The 19,531-nt window shown below is 42.6% G+C and overlaps 1 protein-coding gene across 2 annotated transcripts in view; it reads left to right on the forward strand.

Moving 5' to 3' along the window:
- The window catches only part of LOC124135293 (probable G-protein coupled receptor CG31760), a 288,076-nt gene that overhangs the window by 215,047 nt on the left and 53,498 nt on the right, over positions 1 to 19,531 (forward strand). For both annotated transcript variants that reach the window (XM_046500559.2, XM_046500560.2), the window contains exon 7: positions 18,132 to 18,200. In XM_046500559.2, the coding sequence (XP_046356515.1) occupies positions 18,132 to 18,200 (69 nt within the window). The remainder of the gene's footprint in view (positions 1 to 18,131; positions 18,201 to 19,531) is intronic.

Raw genomic sequence — 19,531 nt, forward strand, 5'->3', positions numbered from 1 at the left:
TCTCTTCAGTTAAATGTGTTTTTTTAAAAGAATGATTGATACTCTACAAATAGCCCTAGTCTAAATTTACTTACGCTTTGCCAAGCAACAATCACGGTTTTTAAACGGCTTAAAGGAACTTCTCAAATGTAACTAATATAATTTCGGGACTTGTTGGAAAAGTAATTTGAATATTTTTAACTTTTCTCCACATTTCAGTGGTTGTGGAATTGTTGTGGTGGTTTTTGTGACATTTAATCTGCGTCTGACATTATCTGTGACCCTGAAATGAATGAATACTGTTTTACGACGCATCCGCAATTTTCCAGCTATTCATAGCTGTGACCCTGGAACAACGCGGCGTTTGTCCATGAGTGTTGACGTCACATAAACAAGTGCTCATTGTGTACAAGGTTAAGAATCTTGTTTGTGAACGCCTCCCTGGTGTAGCGGATAGAGCGTCTGCCCGGAGAGCGGAAGGTCAGTGGTTCGATCCCAAGCCGCGTCATACCAACAGACGTTAAACGATGGTACTTGTTGTTGCCCTGTCTGGCGCTCGGCATGACTGGGGAAAGGAGAACAGGTCGGCTCGGAGTCAGAATACTGTCTGAAAGGGGTATCCTTGTTAAACTGCGGCAGGGTATCGTAATGGGCTAGCACTATAATACCGGATAGTGAACTGGTACAAGCAGACACTCACACACGCACGCACGCACGCACGCACGCACGCACACACACACAAGCACGCACACACACGCACACACACACAACACGCACACAAACACACGCAATATCCAAATATCCCAGTTTTGTTACGGCAACCTCAGACTAATAGAGCCTGGACCAGACAAACCAGTGATTAATAGTATGTGTAGCCACAAAGCCTGACCACTCAGGTGGCGGGTGGCCCATTTTTACCCAGAATCCTCACCGGATGCATTGCGTCAGCATATACCGTGAAAACTGATTGTCTATTGGCCGCTGTCATATGGCAGGAGTACTGCTGTGCAGAGCTAGGCTTGTTTGTTTGTTTGTTGTTTAACGCCGTACTCAGCAATATTCCAGCTATATGACGGCGGTCTGTAAATAATCGGGTCTGGACCAGACAATCCAGTGATTAACATCATGAGCATCGATCCACGCAATTGGGATACGATGACAGCGGCGCTAGGCAACAAACAAACATTTAATTTTTTTAATTTAAATTGTGTGATAGGCGGGTGCTACCGGTAGTACAGGACGTGTTTACCTTCTACGCGTGCACCTGGTGTCATCAATGATTTTTACCGATCAGTTCCTATAATTGTCGCCATTATTTTGCGTTTTACGCCCGAGGGAAGATTCGGCAGATGACTGAAACTGGTTATTCTCTAGAGTTAACGTTTTGTTCACATTTGATAGTCTAAGATTACTCGAGTTTTTGGTGCTTATGGTTCGTTAAGTGTTTTCAAATTCTTTAAATGGTTTTTTTAACATAAGCAAAAATCGTTTGAGATTTGCAAGGTATAATTGTATTTCATGCGGTAGTGTACGGAAGTATTTGTGTGAATGTCATTGTGTTATATCACCAAATCATAAGCGTTTATGGTTGAAGACTGAGCATATTTTTCCTAATAAATATTGAAAGAATTTATTGTAAGCAAAAATGTATGGGTTTTTTAATTACAAGCGTTATCAAAAACTACAAATACAGTCACAATATAATGATACGTTTCATAAATTTCGATGTGTAGACAGATACATATATCCTAAAATAGTGAATACTCCCCAGGGAGCGGAGAATGAAAATCGTATGCATGCTGATCCTTTGACCGGGGTAAAAATAAATTAGCACTATGAAACCTCATTCGTAAAATGAAATTTTCCATATTTTCAGGAGGAAGTAGAATTCAACGAAGCTATATATTTTTTCTCCCTTTGAAGTGCTAATTTTAAAATGTATACGTAAACTATATTTTCTTTTTAATATGCGGTATCTATTTCTTATCAAAATGTTCAATATTTTCTCCGACTCTATGTTCAATTGATGTTTAAAGATCCCAGAAGTCTGGAGGGAAAATTGACAGATAATGCAAGTTTGACTGGTAACATGCAAAAAAGGTCAAAATTAGTTATTTCAAACACAATTACACTTTGAAATATGCTAATGGACTTTGGGGTTTCTAGATGGACAGGAAGCTGGTCTGTTTTTAAATAAAAAAATTGTAATATGACTGTGATTTTTCTGTGGGAAAACTTTATTTGATATGGAGTGGAAATGTTTGATGGATCAAACGTAAGAGGGCTAGAGTAGATCAAAGATCTTTGACGACCTGTGGTGACAGAAGTTAGCAAGGGTTGGGTTACAAAAAACTAACGCCGATCAACCTCGTGGGCACACTAGACTGAATAAAAAAAAGAGTTTTAAAATACAAGGTAATTGCTTGCTTAGATAAGTGACCCTCAAACAAAAGTCTGCATTAGAGCCTGGGCAAGCCGCATCTGATGGGGTATTTAGATGGAGAAAACAGACCCATGTTAAATGTCATAGAAATCAAAGGAAGCTACTTTGCGGACACAACCGGATGCTGGCATCTGTGATTACAAAACCCCACTCATCTGGTGGTCTCAAATACATGTTCAAAAGCGATAGTCTCCCTTTGAGACGTAAACTCAGCGGTGGATATCAAAGAAGAATATTGTCTTATCAGTGTTTTCTGACGGGAGCTTCCCCTCTCCAGAAGTGTCTTTATTGACAGAGTTTAAGCTTTTCGGGGTTAAGAGCCGATCTGTAGGCGACTCCGGTAAACAACAGCGCGGAATACTCAGAAGCGAAACAGTTTCTGAAGGCTTCTTTCGGAGTTGGTCTTGTCTATCGGCACGCATCGTTTGTGTATGCTCGCTCACTCCCGTAGTTCCGATTGTTAGCCCTCCCGAAACCCTCCGAGCTTAAATATGCTTGTTTGTGTGGTGTTTCGGGGGAAAACAATTACATTATTATCACAGTTCTATATGAAAGGGTATGAAAATTGGCGGCGGTCCTTATCAAAGAAAATTTTGGTCAATAAACGCTAAAGTGGACATAAAAACTACTTTATGTACTTAAAGCCGAAAAAACTCTTTCGGTAATGCCAGCGGCAAGAATGTTGTTCTTCTTGCAGAAGCGCGGTTACGACGACGATGCGGCTAGTTGTGACGTCCATGTCAGCACCGGCACGATGTAAATATTAGTCTGCTTGCAACAAACCCTTGATACACATAATTTGAGGAACACCATATTTTATAATGATAACATTCTCTTTTCAGACGTGTATGATTTAAGTGCCCATCTTGAACGACCCCGTCCATGCATATAGTTTGGCAAATAATGATGACTTTGGTAAATGGAACTGCAAGATTGCCGTTTCATAACGCTTTGATCGAGGTCTGCGATTGGGATAAAAATAACATCAAACAAGTGACATAAATGTTACATGTGGACCCATCATTGAACGCCGAAGCGAACGTGGACCTTTCCTTCCTAGTCCCACATGCGTCAACGAAATCCCAATCTGCAAATAACGATATTTGCATCCTTGACGAACACACACGTCAGTCGCGGAAGTGACATTTTAAATGTCTTCAAAATATTTTTTTTCAAAAGTTATGCAATATTTGGCATTGTGGTTTTTGTTTGGACGATATAACGGTTGTTTTCTCATCACCCTGGACGGGAAATCCGTACGTCCGTTCATCTTACGACTGACTCAGAAGGCACGAAATGTCAATCACGAAACCTGCACGAAAGTGGGTAATGAGAGTTTGGTAAAGTTATTTAAAGTAATATCATTATCGATATGATAGCAGGGCACTCTTACACAAAGCGATCTTAGCGCTTCGATTATCGTAAGCCTGTGTTAAAGTATAGGTGTTACAATAGTTGTAAGGCTACATTCGCTTAGTGCAGTGGATTCTGTAGTATTCAAAGGATGCTCATCGGTACCAAACTGTCAGGTGAAGCAAATACACCAATGTTCCATGGTGGCTAAAATGTTTATTTGTTGTTTAACGCCGCACTCAGCAATATTACAGCTATATGACAGCGGTCTGCAAATAATCGAGTCTGGACCAGACAATCCAGTGATTGACATCATGAGCATCAATCCACACAATTGGGATGACATGTATTAACCAAGTCAGTGAGCCTGACCACCCGATCCCGTTAGCCGCCTTTTACGACAAGCATAGTCACCTTTTACGGCAAGCATGGGTTGCTGAAGACCTATTCTACCCCGGAATCTTCACGGGTCGTGTTTTGCTGTGACAACACTTCACATGTTACCATGCTCTGAAACACATGAAACCATTGTCTTTGTTAACTTTGTTTTTTGGCTAAATTCCTCCTCATCAAATGATAGTTGCATTTCATGAACTATTATTTTTTTAGTAGTTGAATAAACGATGCAGGTAGTATTCCTCATCACAGAGGCCACGAACAGAGTCCACTGAGTGTACCTATATCGGGAATCGAACCCGGGTCTTAGGCGCGATGAGCATTCACTTTTATCACTTAGATACCCCATCGTCCCTATAATAACACGTCTTCGTTTGTTTGTGTGTTTGTTTGTTTTTTAACGCCGCACTCGGCAACATTCCAGCTATACGACGGCGGTCTGTAAATAATCGAGTCTGGACCAGACAATCCAGTGATTGACATCATGAGCATCGATCCACGTAATTGGGAAACGATGAGAAGTGGATAGCAGTAACTTCATTAAAATAAGGGGCGGTCGGGTAGCCTGGTGGTTAAAGCGTTCGCTCGTCACGCCGAAGACCCGGGTTCGATTCCCGACATGGGTACAATGTGTGAAGCCCATTTCTAGTGTCCCCCGCCGTGATATTGCTGGAATATTGCTAAAAGCGGCGTAAAACAATACTCACTCACTCGCTAATTAAAATAAAACAAACAAGACGACCCCAAACATCATCTTCAGTTTTAATGTTTTCTGACTGTGATCGAATTGTACGACGCAAAATGTCATCAGAAAGGCGTTGACTTCATGTGTAAACCATTCGCTTCTATTGTAAATGCTTTGAAATTACGATTGGTATATATTGTAAACAAATGTTTGATGGGACGAACACAATTTTTTTTCTAAAAGTCAAGATTTTTACGAGAGCTTTTTCAGACAGGAATCAGTAAAATATCTTTCAATTATGTATGCAAGGGCAATGGTTAACGCGTTCGCCCGTACCGCCGACAAGCCGGGTTCTAATCCCCACTTGCAAAAAGTGTAATGTCCATTTCTGGTGTCCATCGCCGTCATCTTGCTGGAATATTGCTAAAGATGGCGCAAAACCTGACTCACATATATAACAGACAATATACATCGCCTGATATACCGTAACTCTTGAAACTAACGCGAGCGTGAATTAAATAGGAAAAATGCAAGTGGTTCTTGTTCGCATGAATGCATTGATATTGGGTCGCATTTTTTGGCTGGGGGTCAGCAGTTGTGTTAATTTGGAGACGCATTAATTACAGGTTTTACAGTAATTTTCGAATGCGTCGAACTCAAAGCGTTGCCTGTGATGAATATAATCCTTACACCCAAGCAGAGAAACCTCATGGTGGCGGTCATTTGATGGGAGGTTTCTCTTAACACTTATCAATGTTAACTTCGGGGGCACGGCTGTTCCGTCTAAGACCTGCACTACTTCGGGCTTTCCTCCCACATTAAGCTGACACGTTGTGATGTCACTGGAATACTGTTCAAAGCGGCGTTAAACCCAACTCACTCACTCATTCATGTGGGGGCACGGGTGGCCCAGTCGTCTAAGGCGCCGCGATTCGCTGTGCAGAGTTGCGTCCCTTGGGCACGCCAGAAACCTATGATTGTGGGTTCGAATCCCAGTTCGACCCGATTATGTTTCTAGGTTTGTCAGCACCATACCCGTGCTCGTGGGTTTCACCGAAGTGGTAAACGTCTGAGACCTGCATCACTTCGGGCTTTCCTCCCACATTAAGCTGACACGCCGTGATATAACTGGAATACTGTTAAAAGCAGCGTTAAACCCAACTCACTCACTCACTCACTCACTCACTCACTCACACTCATTAATGTCCACGCGTCATACGGTTTCTAAACTGGACGATAGGCCGGTCACATGACCGCGAGTTTGACGTTCATAATTGTTTGATTGACAGTTGATACACGTGCGTTCTTCACGCGCTTAGTACATTTTAGACATCGCGTGAAGTTATGTTAAAATTATAGAGATTTCTCCAGCGTTATAGAGTATATATTCATAGTGTGTGGTCGCTGAGACACTTCAATCTAGAAATCAGTCGTTCATACAGTATTTTTTTAATAAACTTTTTTATGAAGATTTATGACCCAATGAAATCACACCAGGAGAAAGTTTGGGGAAATGAAAAAAGGCAAAATCTCCCCTGAGTTTGGTTTAATCGGTATTTATTTTATGAAGGTTAAAAATGTTTCGCAATACCAACTTACATAAAACGGTTTTTTCTTTCTTTCCTTTTGAAGTATTATTTTAAAAGTATTCATGCCATCTACAATGCGTTTTTTTTATAATACATAAACGAATGTGTTGAATATTTTTTAAGATGAAACGAAAAATGACATTTTGGAAAAAAAACACATGCTGGATGTTTCTCTTTTGGCATTAAACACATTGGTTGTCATCGACTTGGATGATCCCGTTATGGTGAAACTCTGGATCCATCATTTTTATCCATTTAGACATAAAAGGAAGCTTGAACTTTAAATATTATTCTACAAAGTTACATCAAAGTCAACACAATTAGTTAGAACCAGATTGTTGAAACTGATCGCACGAGGAGCACAGGGGTGGTACAGTCGGCTAAGGGGCCGCAATTCGTCAAGCAGAGTTGCGTCCCTTAGGCGCGCCTGGGTTTCGCCAAAGTGCTAAACGCCCGAGACATGATTTACTTCGGGACTTTCTCCCACAACAAGCTGACCATATAACTGGAATGCTGTTAAAAGTGGCTTTAAATCAGACTCATTCTCTGATTGCACTGGGAAAATATCCGTTGTCACTAAGGGATAGCTCCAAACCACTTTAGGGGGCACGGGTGGCCCAGTCGTCTAAGGCGCCGCGATTCGCTGTGCAGAGTTGCGTCCCTTGGGCACGCCAGAAACCTATGATTGTATGTTCGAATCCCGGTTCGCCCCAATTATGTTTCTAGGTTTGTCAGCCCAATACCCGTGCTCGTGGGTTTCACCGAAGTGGTAAACGTCTGAGACCTGCATCACTTCGGGCTTTCCTCCCACATTAAGCTGACACGCCGTGATATAACTGGAATACTGTTAAAAGCGGGGTTAAACACAACTCACTCACTCACTCACTCACTTACCCAAACCACTATATTTATTAATATACTACTCAACACTTGGGAGGGATTATGTGCTATTTCATACTGTGAAATGTGTATTTACTTACATTATCTTCAAATAAAGCTTTTGAAGCCCATTCCTGGTGTCCCCCGCCGTGATATTGCTGGAATATTGCTAAAAGCGGCGTAAAATCATACTCACTCACTCACTCATTCAAATAAAGCTGAACATGCTCCAGTCGCAATGCAATATGGGATACTATTTATATGACACCATCGTCATGCTGCCAATAACATATAATTCATGTCCAACATTCAGAATATCCCCATCAAATGTTGTGTAGATTAGTGTGTGAGTGTGTTTAGTTTTACACTGCTCTTAGCAGTATTCCAGCATTATCACAGCCAGGGACAAATGTACCCATGTTGTGAATCGAACCCGGGCCTTCGGCATGACGAGCGAACACTTTAACCACCAGGCTACCCAATCGCCCTGTATCGTACCGAATGACATCGAGGTTTGGGGTTCGTAAATACGGATATAATATTAAGGCATATTTTGTTATTATTTCTATCCATAGCTTAGAGTATATGTACAAATTGCAGGACTTTAATAAAAGAGCTAATCTTCAAAAATTAATCTTCGTGAGTTGTCATAGGAGGTCCGCCCTAGAGGCGGCATTAACCCTTTCAATGCACGTTACAATCTGTATGACCTTCAGTTTCAAATCTGTATTTGGAATCGTGTGGATTCGTCGCAAGATTACTTTCATCATTACCGTTGTGAAACACGAATTAGTTCCAAAATGCCATCTCTAGTGGTAGAGATTTCATAGAGTTATGGTTGGTAACGCGTCAGTGTGAATTTAGCACAAGACTCTCTCTCTCTGAGTTCCCCATTTCTGGTGTCCCCCGCCGTGATATTGCTGGAATGTTGCTAAAAGCGGCGTAAAACCAAACTCACTCACTCACTCACTCTCTGAGTTCCCATTGTTAACGTGGACCATCACCTGACTCAGCTCATCAGTGAATTAACCCTAGCTAGGATTGATGATTGATTGATTGATTGATGTTTAACGCCGCACTCAGCAGTATCCAGCTATATGGCGGCGGTCTGTAAATAATCGAGTCTGGACCAGACAATCCAGTGATTGACATCTTAAGTATCGATGCACGCATTTGGGATACGGTGACATGCATCAACTAAGTCAGCGAGCCTGACCACCCGACCCCGTTAGTCGCCTCTTACGACAACCATAGTCGCCTGTTAAGACAAACATGGGTTGTTGAAGACCTATTCTACCCCGGATCTTCATTGGGGACAAGCATGGGTTGCTGAAGACCTCTTTCTACCCTTGATCTTCACGGGTCCACCAGCAAGGTACATGAGATACGAAAATCGGCAAATGTTCGTAGTGCTAAAACAGAAACATTATTTGGTTTGGACCAATGCTCATGATATCAATCACTGGATTGGATGTTCCAGATTGGATGTGATTATTTACAGACCGCCGTCATATAGCTGGAATATTGCTGAGTGTAGCGTAAAACAACAAACCAACCAACAACAAAATAATCATGCACCAGCTGTACTGAAGAATTCGCTCAATTGCGTGGATCAATGCTCATGATATCAATCACTGGATTGTCTGGTCAAGACTCGATTATTTACAGACCGCCGTCACAGAGCTGGAATATTGCTGAGTGCGGCGTAAAACAACAAACTGACCAACAAAACTGTGCACATGCAACAGCTGTACTGTAGAACTCGCTCCCTTTGCCCATCAAGGAATCCTCATCTGATTGTTCTTTTAAGACCCGTCTTCAAACTACACTTTTCAAGCTCTACTACAATAATATTAACTCCCTGTTTGTGCCTCTCTCTTTAATGGGGAGCATCAGCAGATGGATTCGGCGCAACGTTACCACATGCTTTTAAGTTTCTGTTTTTACCGCCCGACACCGTGTTTCATCGCATGTCCGTATGTCGCACTCCGTAGAGAAATATGTGTCCTTTGTCAGACATAAAAATTCGAATCCCTCAACTATATTTACCCTGCACATGTTATTAAGAACCCTTTTTCTACCGATGCTACAGTGTGAAATAAATCGACCTTCTAGAATGTTTTTAACAATCACCTTTAACATAAACAATGTTTCAAAGAGACGTGCAAGAATGTTCCAAAGTGCATAAGTGAAACAGCTTAAAATGTACCTTTCGAAGCTTCAAGGAGATTAAGCACTGCCTTCAGATTGAATTCCGATAACAGATTGTTTGCAGTGGAACTGCTGGAAGAACCTGTCAATCTTCTGAAGATGGCCCAAGCTTTGAACGGATGAGTCTTTACTGGCAGTGTAATCAAATTAGGCCATTGTACGTCATGTGTTTGAACCCTATTTCACAAAGACCCGTATGAGAGTTGACTTACAAAGGGACGTGGTGGTGTTTTAAGGATTGAGCATCCTTTTGGCTACAACACAGCAGTTGGCACCATGTGGATTAGCTGCAACGCTGAACGTTACGTGATACTGAGAATGGTTTGAACGCTATTGACCGCACACAGGGATGCTGGATTGAAGGAAGGAATATTTGTTCCTCTATTCCCAATACCGGAGGCGGAACCCGCCCTTGAGATGATTCCATCATGTTTTAGTTATACATGTGTGATAATATGCAGTGTTATCGTTAAAAGAAACATGCAAAAAGGGATTGGTGGTTGGGGTTATGTACCACACAATACTTGTCAATAATTTGTCTCAGATTTTACGAAAGCAAATTTAAGTTTCGCTTGACATGTTGGATGTCTCGAAAAAATATTTCTACTCAAATTATAACAGGTACAAACATGACATTGCGTTACAGATATTTGCTACACTGACAAAACAGGCTTTATATACTGAACCGCAAAAGAAACGTCACCCCATGTAACATTGCATGAAAAGTTGTCATTTAAATATCTGGGTAATTTTTGTCAAAGTTTCTAAAATTTAACATTACCTTGTCAAGAAAAATGAAATTTGATGATAAAAAAACAAAGCAGGTGTTAATAAAACCGATCGCCCAAACGCATCACGGCAACGGCCATGGTAACCCGTTGCACGTGAGTTCCATGCAAATTGAAATGCACATGCGTTCCCCCATTTCTTGCCCTATAAAAAACTATCAGATCGGATAACATTCATTCGTTATTGAATTGCTACCACATGCCAAGATTGACAAGAAATCAGCCACACCAAGTCCTTTGACGATTGCAAGCTGGACAATTCGCCCGGCAAGTAGCCAATGCATTTCAAGTCAAAGTAAGGACGATAGACATGCTCCAGCAAAGGTATCAGACCACTAACACTACAGATGACCGACCACGTAGTGGAAGACCAAGGGTCACCACCCGACGTTAGGATTGTCAGATTGTGCGACAGCATCTTCAAGGTCGCTTTGTTACCACTGCGGAAACTGCTCGACAGACCATGGGGACACACCAGCGACACATTAGTGCGGACACCGTGCGTCGATGATTGACGAGCAGACACCTCCACTGTCACAGGCCACACCAAGGACCCATTCTGACACCACGTCATCGCCGGGACCGTCTTCCGTGGGCAACACAGCACCAGCATTGGCGCCACCAGCACTGGGGAAGAGTCCTCTTCTCAGACGAGAGCCGTTACTGTATCTCAACAGCAGATGTCAGCGAGAGAGAGAGAGAGAGAGAGAGAGAGAAAGTCTGACTACGCTGGGGGAACGTTATTCAGATGTTTGTGTTGTTGAGAGAGACTCGTGGGGTGGTCCGAGCATCATGGTCTGGGGTGGAATTGGTCTTGCACAGAGGGTCGGCCCTGTGGTCTTCCAGAACATCGGTCCAGAGAGAGGCAATGGAGTCACAGCAGCTCGGTACATTGATCAAGTCTTGAGACCACACGCCATACCTCATTTGGCACGTCGCCGCAACCACAAGTTTCAGCATGATAACGCCCGTGCCCACACTGCGAGAGCAACACGAGACTTCCTCCAGCGGAATGGCATCAGAACCATGCAGTGACCAGCCCTCAGCCCCGATTAAAACCCATTGAGCACCTGTGGGACGAGATTCAAAGACCACTGAATGACGTCAGACCAAGGCCGACAACTGCAGCTGAACTGCGTCAGGCCTTCCTCAGAGTGTGGGCTCAAGTGCCTATGACCTTCATCAACCGCTTCATCCATTCCATGTATCGACGTTGCACTGCAGTCATCAATGAACATGGCGGACACACGAGATACTGAATTGTGATGCCATTTTCTCAGAGACTAGTGTTGTGTTTCACTTTAAGAACATTTGACACTATAATTTCAAACTTGATTAACAGTTTTGCCAAGTTCATCTTTTTAATATTTCTCAAAGTATGTTTACAGTGTTTGGACAAATAAGGTTTCTCATATATCTATCCATGGTGACGTTTTCGATTCAGTATATTATTGGGGACATTGAAAATATACTGCACAAAAGTTGCGGTTGTGAACCTGTGAAAAGCATACGGGTCTCTCAAGACCTGGATACCATCGTTATGTTGGTTTGTTTATTGTTTGACCCCGCACTCAGCAATTTTCCAACTATATGACGGCGGTCTGTAAATACTCGAGTCTGTAGATCCGGGGTAGAATTGGTCTTCTGCAACCCATACTTGCCGTAAAAGGCGACTATGCTTGTCGTAAGAGGCGACTAACGGGATCGGGTGGACAGGCTCGCTGACTTGGTTGATGCATGTCATCGTATCCCAATTGCGTGGATCGATGCTCATGATGTCAATCACTGGCTTGTCTGGTCCAGCCTCGATTATTTACAGACCGCCGTCATACAGCTGGAATATTGCTGAATGCGGCGTTAAACAACAAACAAACAAACTTTGGTATTACGCTACACATGTTTTGGTTGTGTCATTGAGAGTTGCAACTTTCCTTGATACATTACTACATCATGTCTGTTGCTTAATATTTTGTGAGCTGTATACATCGGTCCGTAGTCGTGGAATGCGAACCTGCCGTGAAGGACAAGCTGTTGAACGTTTTTACATGTATCGATTTTCCGTTCGTTATCCCCAAGGGAATATGATTATCTTGACATGAGAACGATGATTTAGGTTCGAAATCACCTGTCAGTTGAGAGTCGATTGACTTCCGAAGACTTTCGATCCGGATTGTTTTAACTTAACGGTTGCAAACCCATCTGTTTCCAAACAAGGGGATAGATCCTGGAATCATACAAAGATCAAAGTCCATTTTTATATGTAGGGAAAACTAAGTGGGGGAGGAGTGGGGACACGAGTGGCCCTGTCGTCTAAGGCGCCGTAATTGGTCTTTGCAGAGTTGCCTTTCTTAGGCGTGCCAGGCGCCTATTAATGTCGGTTCGAATCCAGATTCCCTCTGATTGCGTTTCTTGGTTTGTCGGCACCATATTCGTGCTCGTTGGTTTCACCAAAGTGAAAGAAACTGAGATCGGCATCGCTTCGGGTTTCCCCTAAACATCAAGATGGCTCCCCTTCATATACATGTGATGCTCAAGCAGCCTTAAACCAATCTCATACTTACTAAACTATGGTGACAACTGGTGAGCCCTTGTGTGTGTGTCCTTATGTAGAATCATCACCTTGGACCCCGCGATTGTCGTTAGAGGAGGGGGCGGTCGGGTAGCCTAGTGGTTAAAGCGTTCTCTCGTCACGCCGAAGACCCGGGTTCGATTCCCGACATGGGTACAATGTGTGAAGCCCATTTCTGGTGTCCCCCGCCGTGATATTGCTGGAATATTGCTAAAAGCGGCGTAAAACCATACTCACTCACTCACTCACGTTAGAGAAGAATACTGGCGAAAGGTAACTTCGCCGATTGCGTGTCATCGTGACCCTATTGTTCATGTTTTCAATCACTAGTTTGCATGATTCAGACTTGATTGTTCTCTCATTTACTTAAATTGTTTTGCACTGTATGAGTGAGTGAGTGAGTGAGTGAGTATGGTTTTACGCCGCTATTAGCAATATTCCAGCAATATCACGGCGGGGGGACACAAGAAATGGGCTTCACACAATGTACCCATGTCGGGAATCGAACCCGGGTCTTCGGCGTGAGAAGCGAACGCTTGAACCACTAGGCTACCCGACCGCCCCTGCACTATATGAACTGAACGGACACTACATCGCCAGTTTAGCTTGATATTAATAATTCGTGTTAACAATCTGGGTTCGCTGTATGTTTTACAAGTATATTAGATTCCTTTTTCTCGTATTGGCGAGTGAACCCATTTCCTTAGGAGTTTTGGATAGTCTAGTAGTTTAAGTGGTGGCTCGTCACGCCGAATGCCTGGGTTCGATTCTCAACACTGGTTCAATGTATTAAACCCATTTCTGGTGTCTCCGGCGTTTTATTGCTGAGATATTGCAAAACACGGATTCAAACTCGCTCTTTCTCTCCACCTTCAGTTCCAAGTGATAGTCATCACTCCTCATCTATAGAGTTGGACCCAGAAGTTCCGGGGTAAAATAGGTCTTCAGCAATCCATGCTTGCCGTAAAAGGCGACTATGCTTGTCTGTCTTTATAGGCAACTAACAGGATCGGGTGTTCAGGCTCGCTGACTTGGTTGATGCATGTCATCGATCCCAATTGCGTGGATTGATGGTCATGATATTAATCACTGGATTGTCTGGTTCAAACTCGATTATTTATAGACCGCCGTAAAACAGCTGGAATATTGAGTGCGGCGTTAAACAACAATTCTACCAACCAACCTATAGAGTTGGCACAGGGTCTTAGCTTTGGTTGCTGGTGGCTTATAGCCTGTGATTTAAAAAGTCGTAAATAATATTGTTATCCTAAATAAAGTTTGACAAGTTTTGCTTTAAAAAACTTTGTATTTGTATGACGTGCTTGTAGATATTAAAACATATTCTCGTCGCTATATAGCTGAAATAATGCGGATACGACGTTAAATATTAACGAATCCGTTCATTCTCCTAATGTAATATGTGGATTAGGGCAGTAAATTCTGAGATTAGATTGATCCACGTCATCCATAATTAACAAATGGCGTCTGATTTGCTCTATGAATTGAACACTGTATCTAAATTTACCGGACAGTGGTACCTTTAACATTTGAAACCTCACGCTTCCGATTCCATATGCAGTTTAGCACCACGAGTTGTACTCGTAATATAGCGCTGCAATGAAAACCCCGTCATGTTCTCTCCTAATGACAGACTCTGCATCCACTGTCGGTCAGACATAAAGATAATGTAAGATGCAGCCATCAATGAAATCATACATCTCCATTGGGTCCCGTGTCGAGCAGGGTGCGGGATTACATTAATGCCCGTAGCACTTTAATCACGTTTTTTCACATGGAAGGGAGTTAGCCTACCAGGCCATGATTCCCCATGTCCTTTGGGGGTATTTGTGTCTGTATCAGCAAGACAATGGTTGATGGGTCAGGGACAGCCGCAGATTGGATATTATACGTCAGATTGGGGAATAATACATCAAATTGAGGTTTTGTACGTCCGTTTTGGTGTAAAACGTCAGATTTGGTAATATAACATCAAATTGGGGTTCTATACGTCAGAGTGGGTGTAATACGTCAGATTTGGGAATATTACATCAAATTGGGGTTTAGTACGTCAGATTGGATATAATACGTCAGGTTTGGGAATATTACATCAAATTGGGGTTTTGTACGTCAGAGTGGGTGTAATACGTCAGGTTTGGGAATATTACATCAAATTGCCAATTTGGGGTTTAGGACGTCAGATTGGATATAATACGTCAAATTTAGGAATATAACATCAAATTGGGGTATAGTACTTGAGATTGGATACAATACGTCAGCTTTGAGTATACGACGTCAGATTTTAGGTATAACGCGCCAGACAGGGGTATACCTCAGATAGGAGTTAGTACGTCAAACAGAGGCGTAGTACGCCTGACTGGTTCATCAGATTGGGTATATTACGTCAGATTGGCATATAATACGTCAATCGACATATAATACCAATTCAGTGTTGTTCGCTGATCGGCTTCCGTTTAAGCCAATGTATCATATCTCTGTTGTATTATGGTTCGAATGGAATGACGCTAAAAGTAAACGTCAGTACATGTATATACATGTACCCTTGTATGGTAAAGACGTACCCTGATTGAGGTATGTACTTTGACGACGTTTTATACGTTGATATGACTTATTGACACAAAGCGGCAGACTCGCAATGCCATCAGTTTGGAGAAAGGATGAAATATAGATGTACCATGAAAAAAAGTTAATCATCATCCGATTTTTTCATATTACTTGTTTTAATATAACCTGTATTAATATCAAAGAATCGGGTGATCCTTAACATGTTTGGGACCGCCTCCGTGGTCTAGTGGCAGAGCGTCAACTCGGAGAGCGGAAGGTCCGGAGTTCGATCCCCTGCCGCGTCATACCAAAAGACGTTAAAAGATGGTATTTGTTTTTACCCTGTCTGGCGCTCCGCATTAAGGGGCTAAAACAAGGACTGGTCGGCTCGGAGTCAGTATACTGTGTCTGACTAGGGTATTCATGTTAAACTGCGGCATGGTATCTCAGTGTGCTAGCACTATAAATCGGTCCCACGGCGGGGGACACCAGAAATGGCCTTTACACAATGTACCCATGTCGGGAATCGAACCCGGGTCTTCGGCGTGACGAGCAAACGCTTTAACCACAAGGCTACCCGACCGCCCCTTCACCAGCCCTGAAGTGTGCAACACTTAGTATTCAGAAATAAAGCCATGACAGATTCTTTTTCAACCGAATTAACATTTAAACCCAAAGGCGTATTTCCCTGTGATGGCTCGAGCCCCGTGTGTGTTATGGAGTGGCGACAACGTCAGACTGGCCTAATTAACAGATCGTGCTTCTCTGTGTTCAAACATTTTCCTGTAAATACCCCTATAGCGATTCCGACACTTGGTAGACCCCCCATTACCCCATGCTGACAATAAGAGACGGTTAAATTGAGGATCAGGATTGGCTTTGGGATAAAGCTTTGATGAATGGACACCTGGGAAGACGGGTTGTCGTGACCTTGATGGAAGTGTCACTCTCACGCTTTTTTGTGGTTTTACGCCGCTTTTAGCAATATTACAATAGTATCACGACAGGGGACACCAGAAATGGGCTTCACACATTGTACCCATGTCGGGAATCGAACCCGGATCTTCGGCGTGACGAGCGAACGCTTTAACAACTAGGCTACCCGTCCGACCCCATTCCATGAAAGGCTCAAATCGCAGAGAACTGTTGTCTTCACTTGTTTCGAATCCTGGGTTCTGAAATGAACTTTGGTCTGTCAACACAATAAGCCATTCGCGACTGGTCCGGGACAAGCTAAATAGCGAGTAGGGCCCCTCTCGGGGCCATTTTTGCGACTGGGTTCCGTCTAAGCGCAAACGGACACAGCTAAAAGAATTGTCAACTCGTTGCATAATTCACGTATATTTACCCTTAATATCGAACCTCCCTAGGAAATTTGCTATTTAAAATACATCTGGACAGTATTATAAAGTATGATTGAACACGTTTAACTGTGTCTTGGGTATATTTTAGATGCAAGACATCAATATAGCAAAAATATTCCACAGGAATTTCTTGACCGAAGTACATGAGGTCATGTGCGCATTCTGACTGGTTTGTCGTATTTTCGCTCATAACATTCATTCGACGGGTATGCTTGGAAGTTACGGAAATGGGCGACTAGTGACGAATGCACAACAAGCGTCGATTTCACAAAAATTGTAAACCACGACCTTCATCACTAAGGGTGGCACGGATGACCCAGTCGCCTGAGGCACCGCGAGTTCCCTTGGGCACGCCAGAAACCTATGATTGTGGGTTCCAATCCCGGTTCGCCCCGATTATGTTTCTAGGTTTGTCAGCACCATATCCGTGCTCGTGGGTTTCACCGAAGTGGTAAACATCTGATGAAACCTGCATCACTCCGGGCTTTCCTCCCACATAAGCTGACACGCCGTGATATAACTTGAATACTGTTTAAAGTTTAAGGGGCTGAAACAAGGACTGGTCATCTCGGAGTCAGTATACTGTGTCTGAGTGGGGTATTCATGTTAAACGGCGGCATGGTATCTCAATGTGCTAGCACTATAAATCGGCATCAGTCCGGGCTAGTACAATCAGCCACACACACATGTGCATGCACGTTGCTACATAAGCGCAATAATCTTGGACGCGACGTTTCACCTCACCTTTACGGCAAACATGGGTTGCTGACGACCTATTCTACCCCGGATCTTCACGGGTCCCTCACTTGCAGAGTGGCCCAGAGTGACAAAAACTGAAAAATGTTCAAGACTGATTACAAGAGTGATTACACGTTGATAGCTTTAATGTGGTCTGCAAATTATCATCGTGGGTGGAGTGGGGTAGCTTAGTGGGTATAAAGCCTTCGATCGTCTCGCCGAAAACTCGGGTTCGATTTCAAGCGCCGTGAACCCACCTCACACACTAGCTCTGAGCTCTGCATTCGTTCTTCACCAAACATTTCATCGCTTGTGATTTAGTACCCACAATTTGAAATGTTCAAAGCGAGTAGCGGAAAAAAATACACATTTGTTTCTCAACTTTCATTATTGTTTTGTACCTCAGGGGAGGCAACTCTGGAGAATAATGCCAGTGCTTCAAACCATTGCTTGCCATTTGATTGATACCATTTATACCAAATTAAACTTGCAAAGCTGAGGCCGTTTTTCATTTCATCCGCTTTGTATTTAAACGTTATTCAGAGTTAAACATAATCTTCTTTCTGTCTTTCCAGGTATTAAAGGCAGCTAGTCCCGTGCTGCTGAGAATTATTTTGCTGGGTGCATTTTTTCTCTACTGTCCGGTAAGCGTGCTCTGTTTAAATTTTCATTTTGTGAAAAGCCAAAAACAGCTGTTGTTTTTTGGTTTTAGTAAAATCAGCGAGAAGAAAAGGCTTTATTTTCATGGTATGGAATGCAGAACTAAAATTACGGTTTACAAGAGACAAAAATACATGTCGTCACGTGCGGGAAAAAGTTTGGAAAAATACGTGAGTTGGAAATAGCATCAAAAGACTTTCTTTGGCCTAATCCCCAGGGGGAGAGCTGATTAAATTTTTTTCACTTTAACTTTCGAATCATTTCACGTTGTGTATATACCAAACTGACATTGCTCGAAAATATTTCGTTAACATCCTAAGTAATTATATCACGGCCATCCTTCAGCGAAGATTTGACATGGTCCTGATGTCATAGGGACCGCATTGCAGTGCAGAGTTGCGTCCCTTAGCTGTGGCAGAATCCTCTGATCGTGGGTTCGAATCCCAGATTTGTGTCCTGTATACACAATACCCGTTGTACATTTCTGAGTTGTTTGTGGCTTTTATGTCATGTTTTACTGACACGCCGTGATACAACAGGAACACTGTCAAAAGTGGCGTTAAACCCAACTAACTTAAAGATGCACGAAACTTAAATTCATTCACTCATTATTTTTACCAGGTTTTTTTCAGTCATGTAGTACTAATCAATGGTCCCCGATGTGTTTAACAGCTGCTAAAGTATATTTCTTAGAGTTATTTATATAAAACGTGCGGCAACAGACACGAATTAAACCCATAGAGGTCACTAGCGCTGAAAACAAAGATGATAATCAAATTAACTTGTGGAATTTGAAACCGACAGCAGTCAGACTTATCATCGCCGGTGATTGAAATTCCCAGATGACTTATATTTGTGCAATTTAACTTCAGAAACAGGCGAAAATTGATACCTCTGTGTCAATGTACAAACATTATTCAATAAATGATCAAAGCGGTTTCTATAATAAGCTTGTAGAATTAAAGGAATTTTTTTTTGGAATATTTCATTCACCGAAGAAATTAAAGTTTTAAAACAGAATTTTGAACTGTATGTACACAATAACCTGATTCAAACTACAAAGCTGGCAATTACCATCATGATAAAATCAGAACAGACATAACCAGAATGAAAAATCATCAAGGACAGTGAAATAAGGGTATTGATCAGTAGCTCAGTGGGTAAAGCGTTCCGTCTCCAGTACGTAGGCCCGGGTTTGATTCCCCATCGGGGCGCAAAGTATGATTATCACGGTGGCCTCGCCGTGAAAACAGATAACAATAAATTTGCTATATTCCCTCAGCATTGGATTTCGGCGCGCGTCTAAGGCGTCGCA

This window comes from Haliotis rufescens, unplaced genomic scaffold (genome assembly GCF_023055435.1).
Source record: "Haliotis rufescens isolate VD_foot unplaced genomic scaffold, xgHalRufe1.0.p SCAF_19, whole genome shotgun sequence".
Lineage (NCBI taxonomy): Eukaryota > Metazoa > Mollusca > Gastropoda > Lepetellida > Haliotidae > Haliotis > Haliotis rufescens.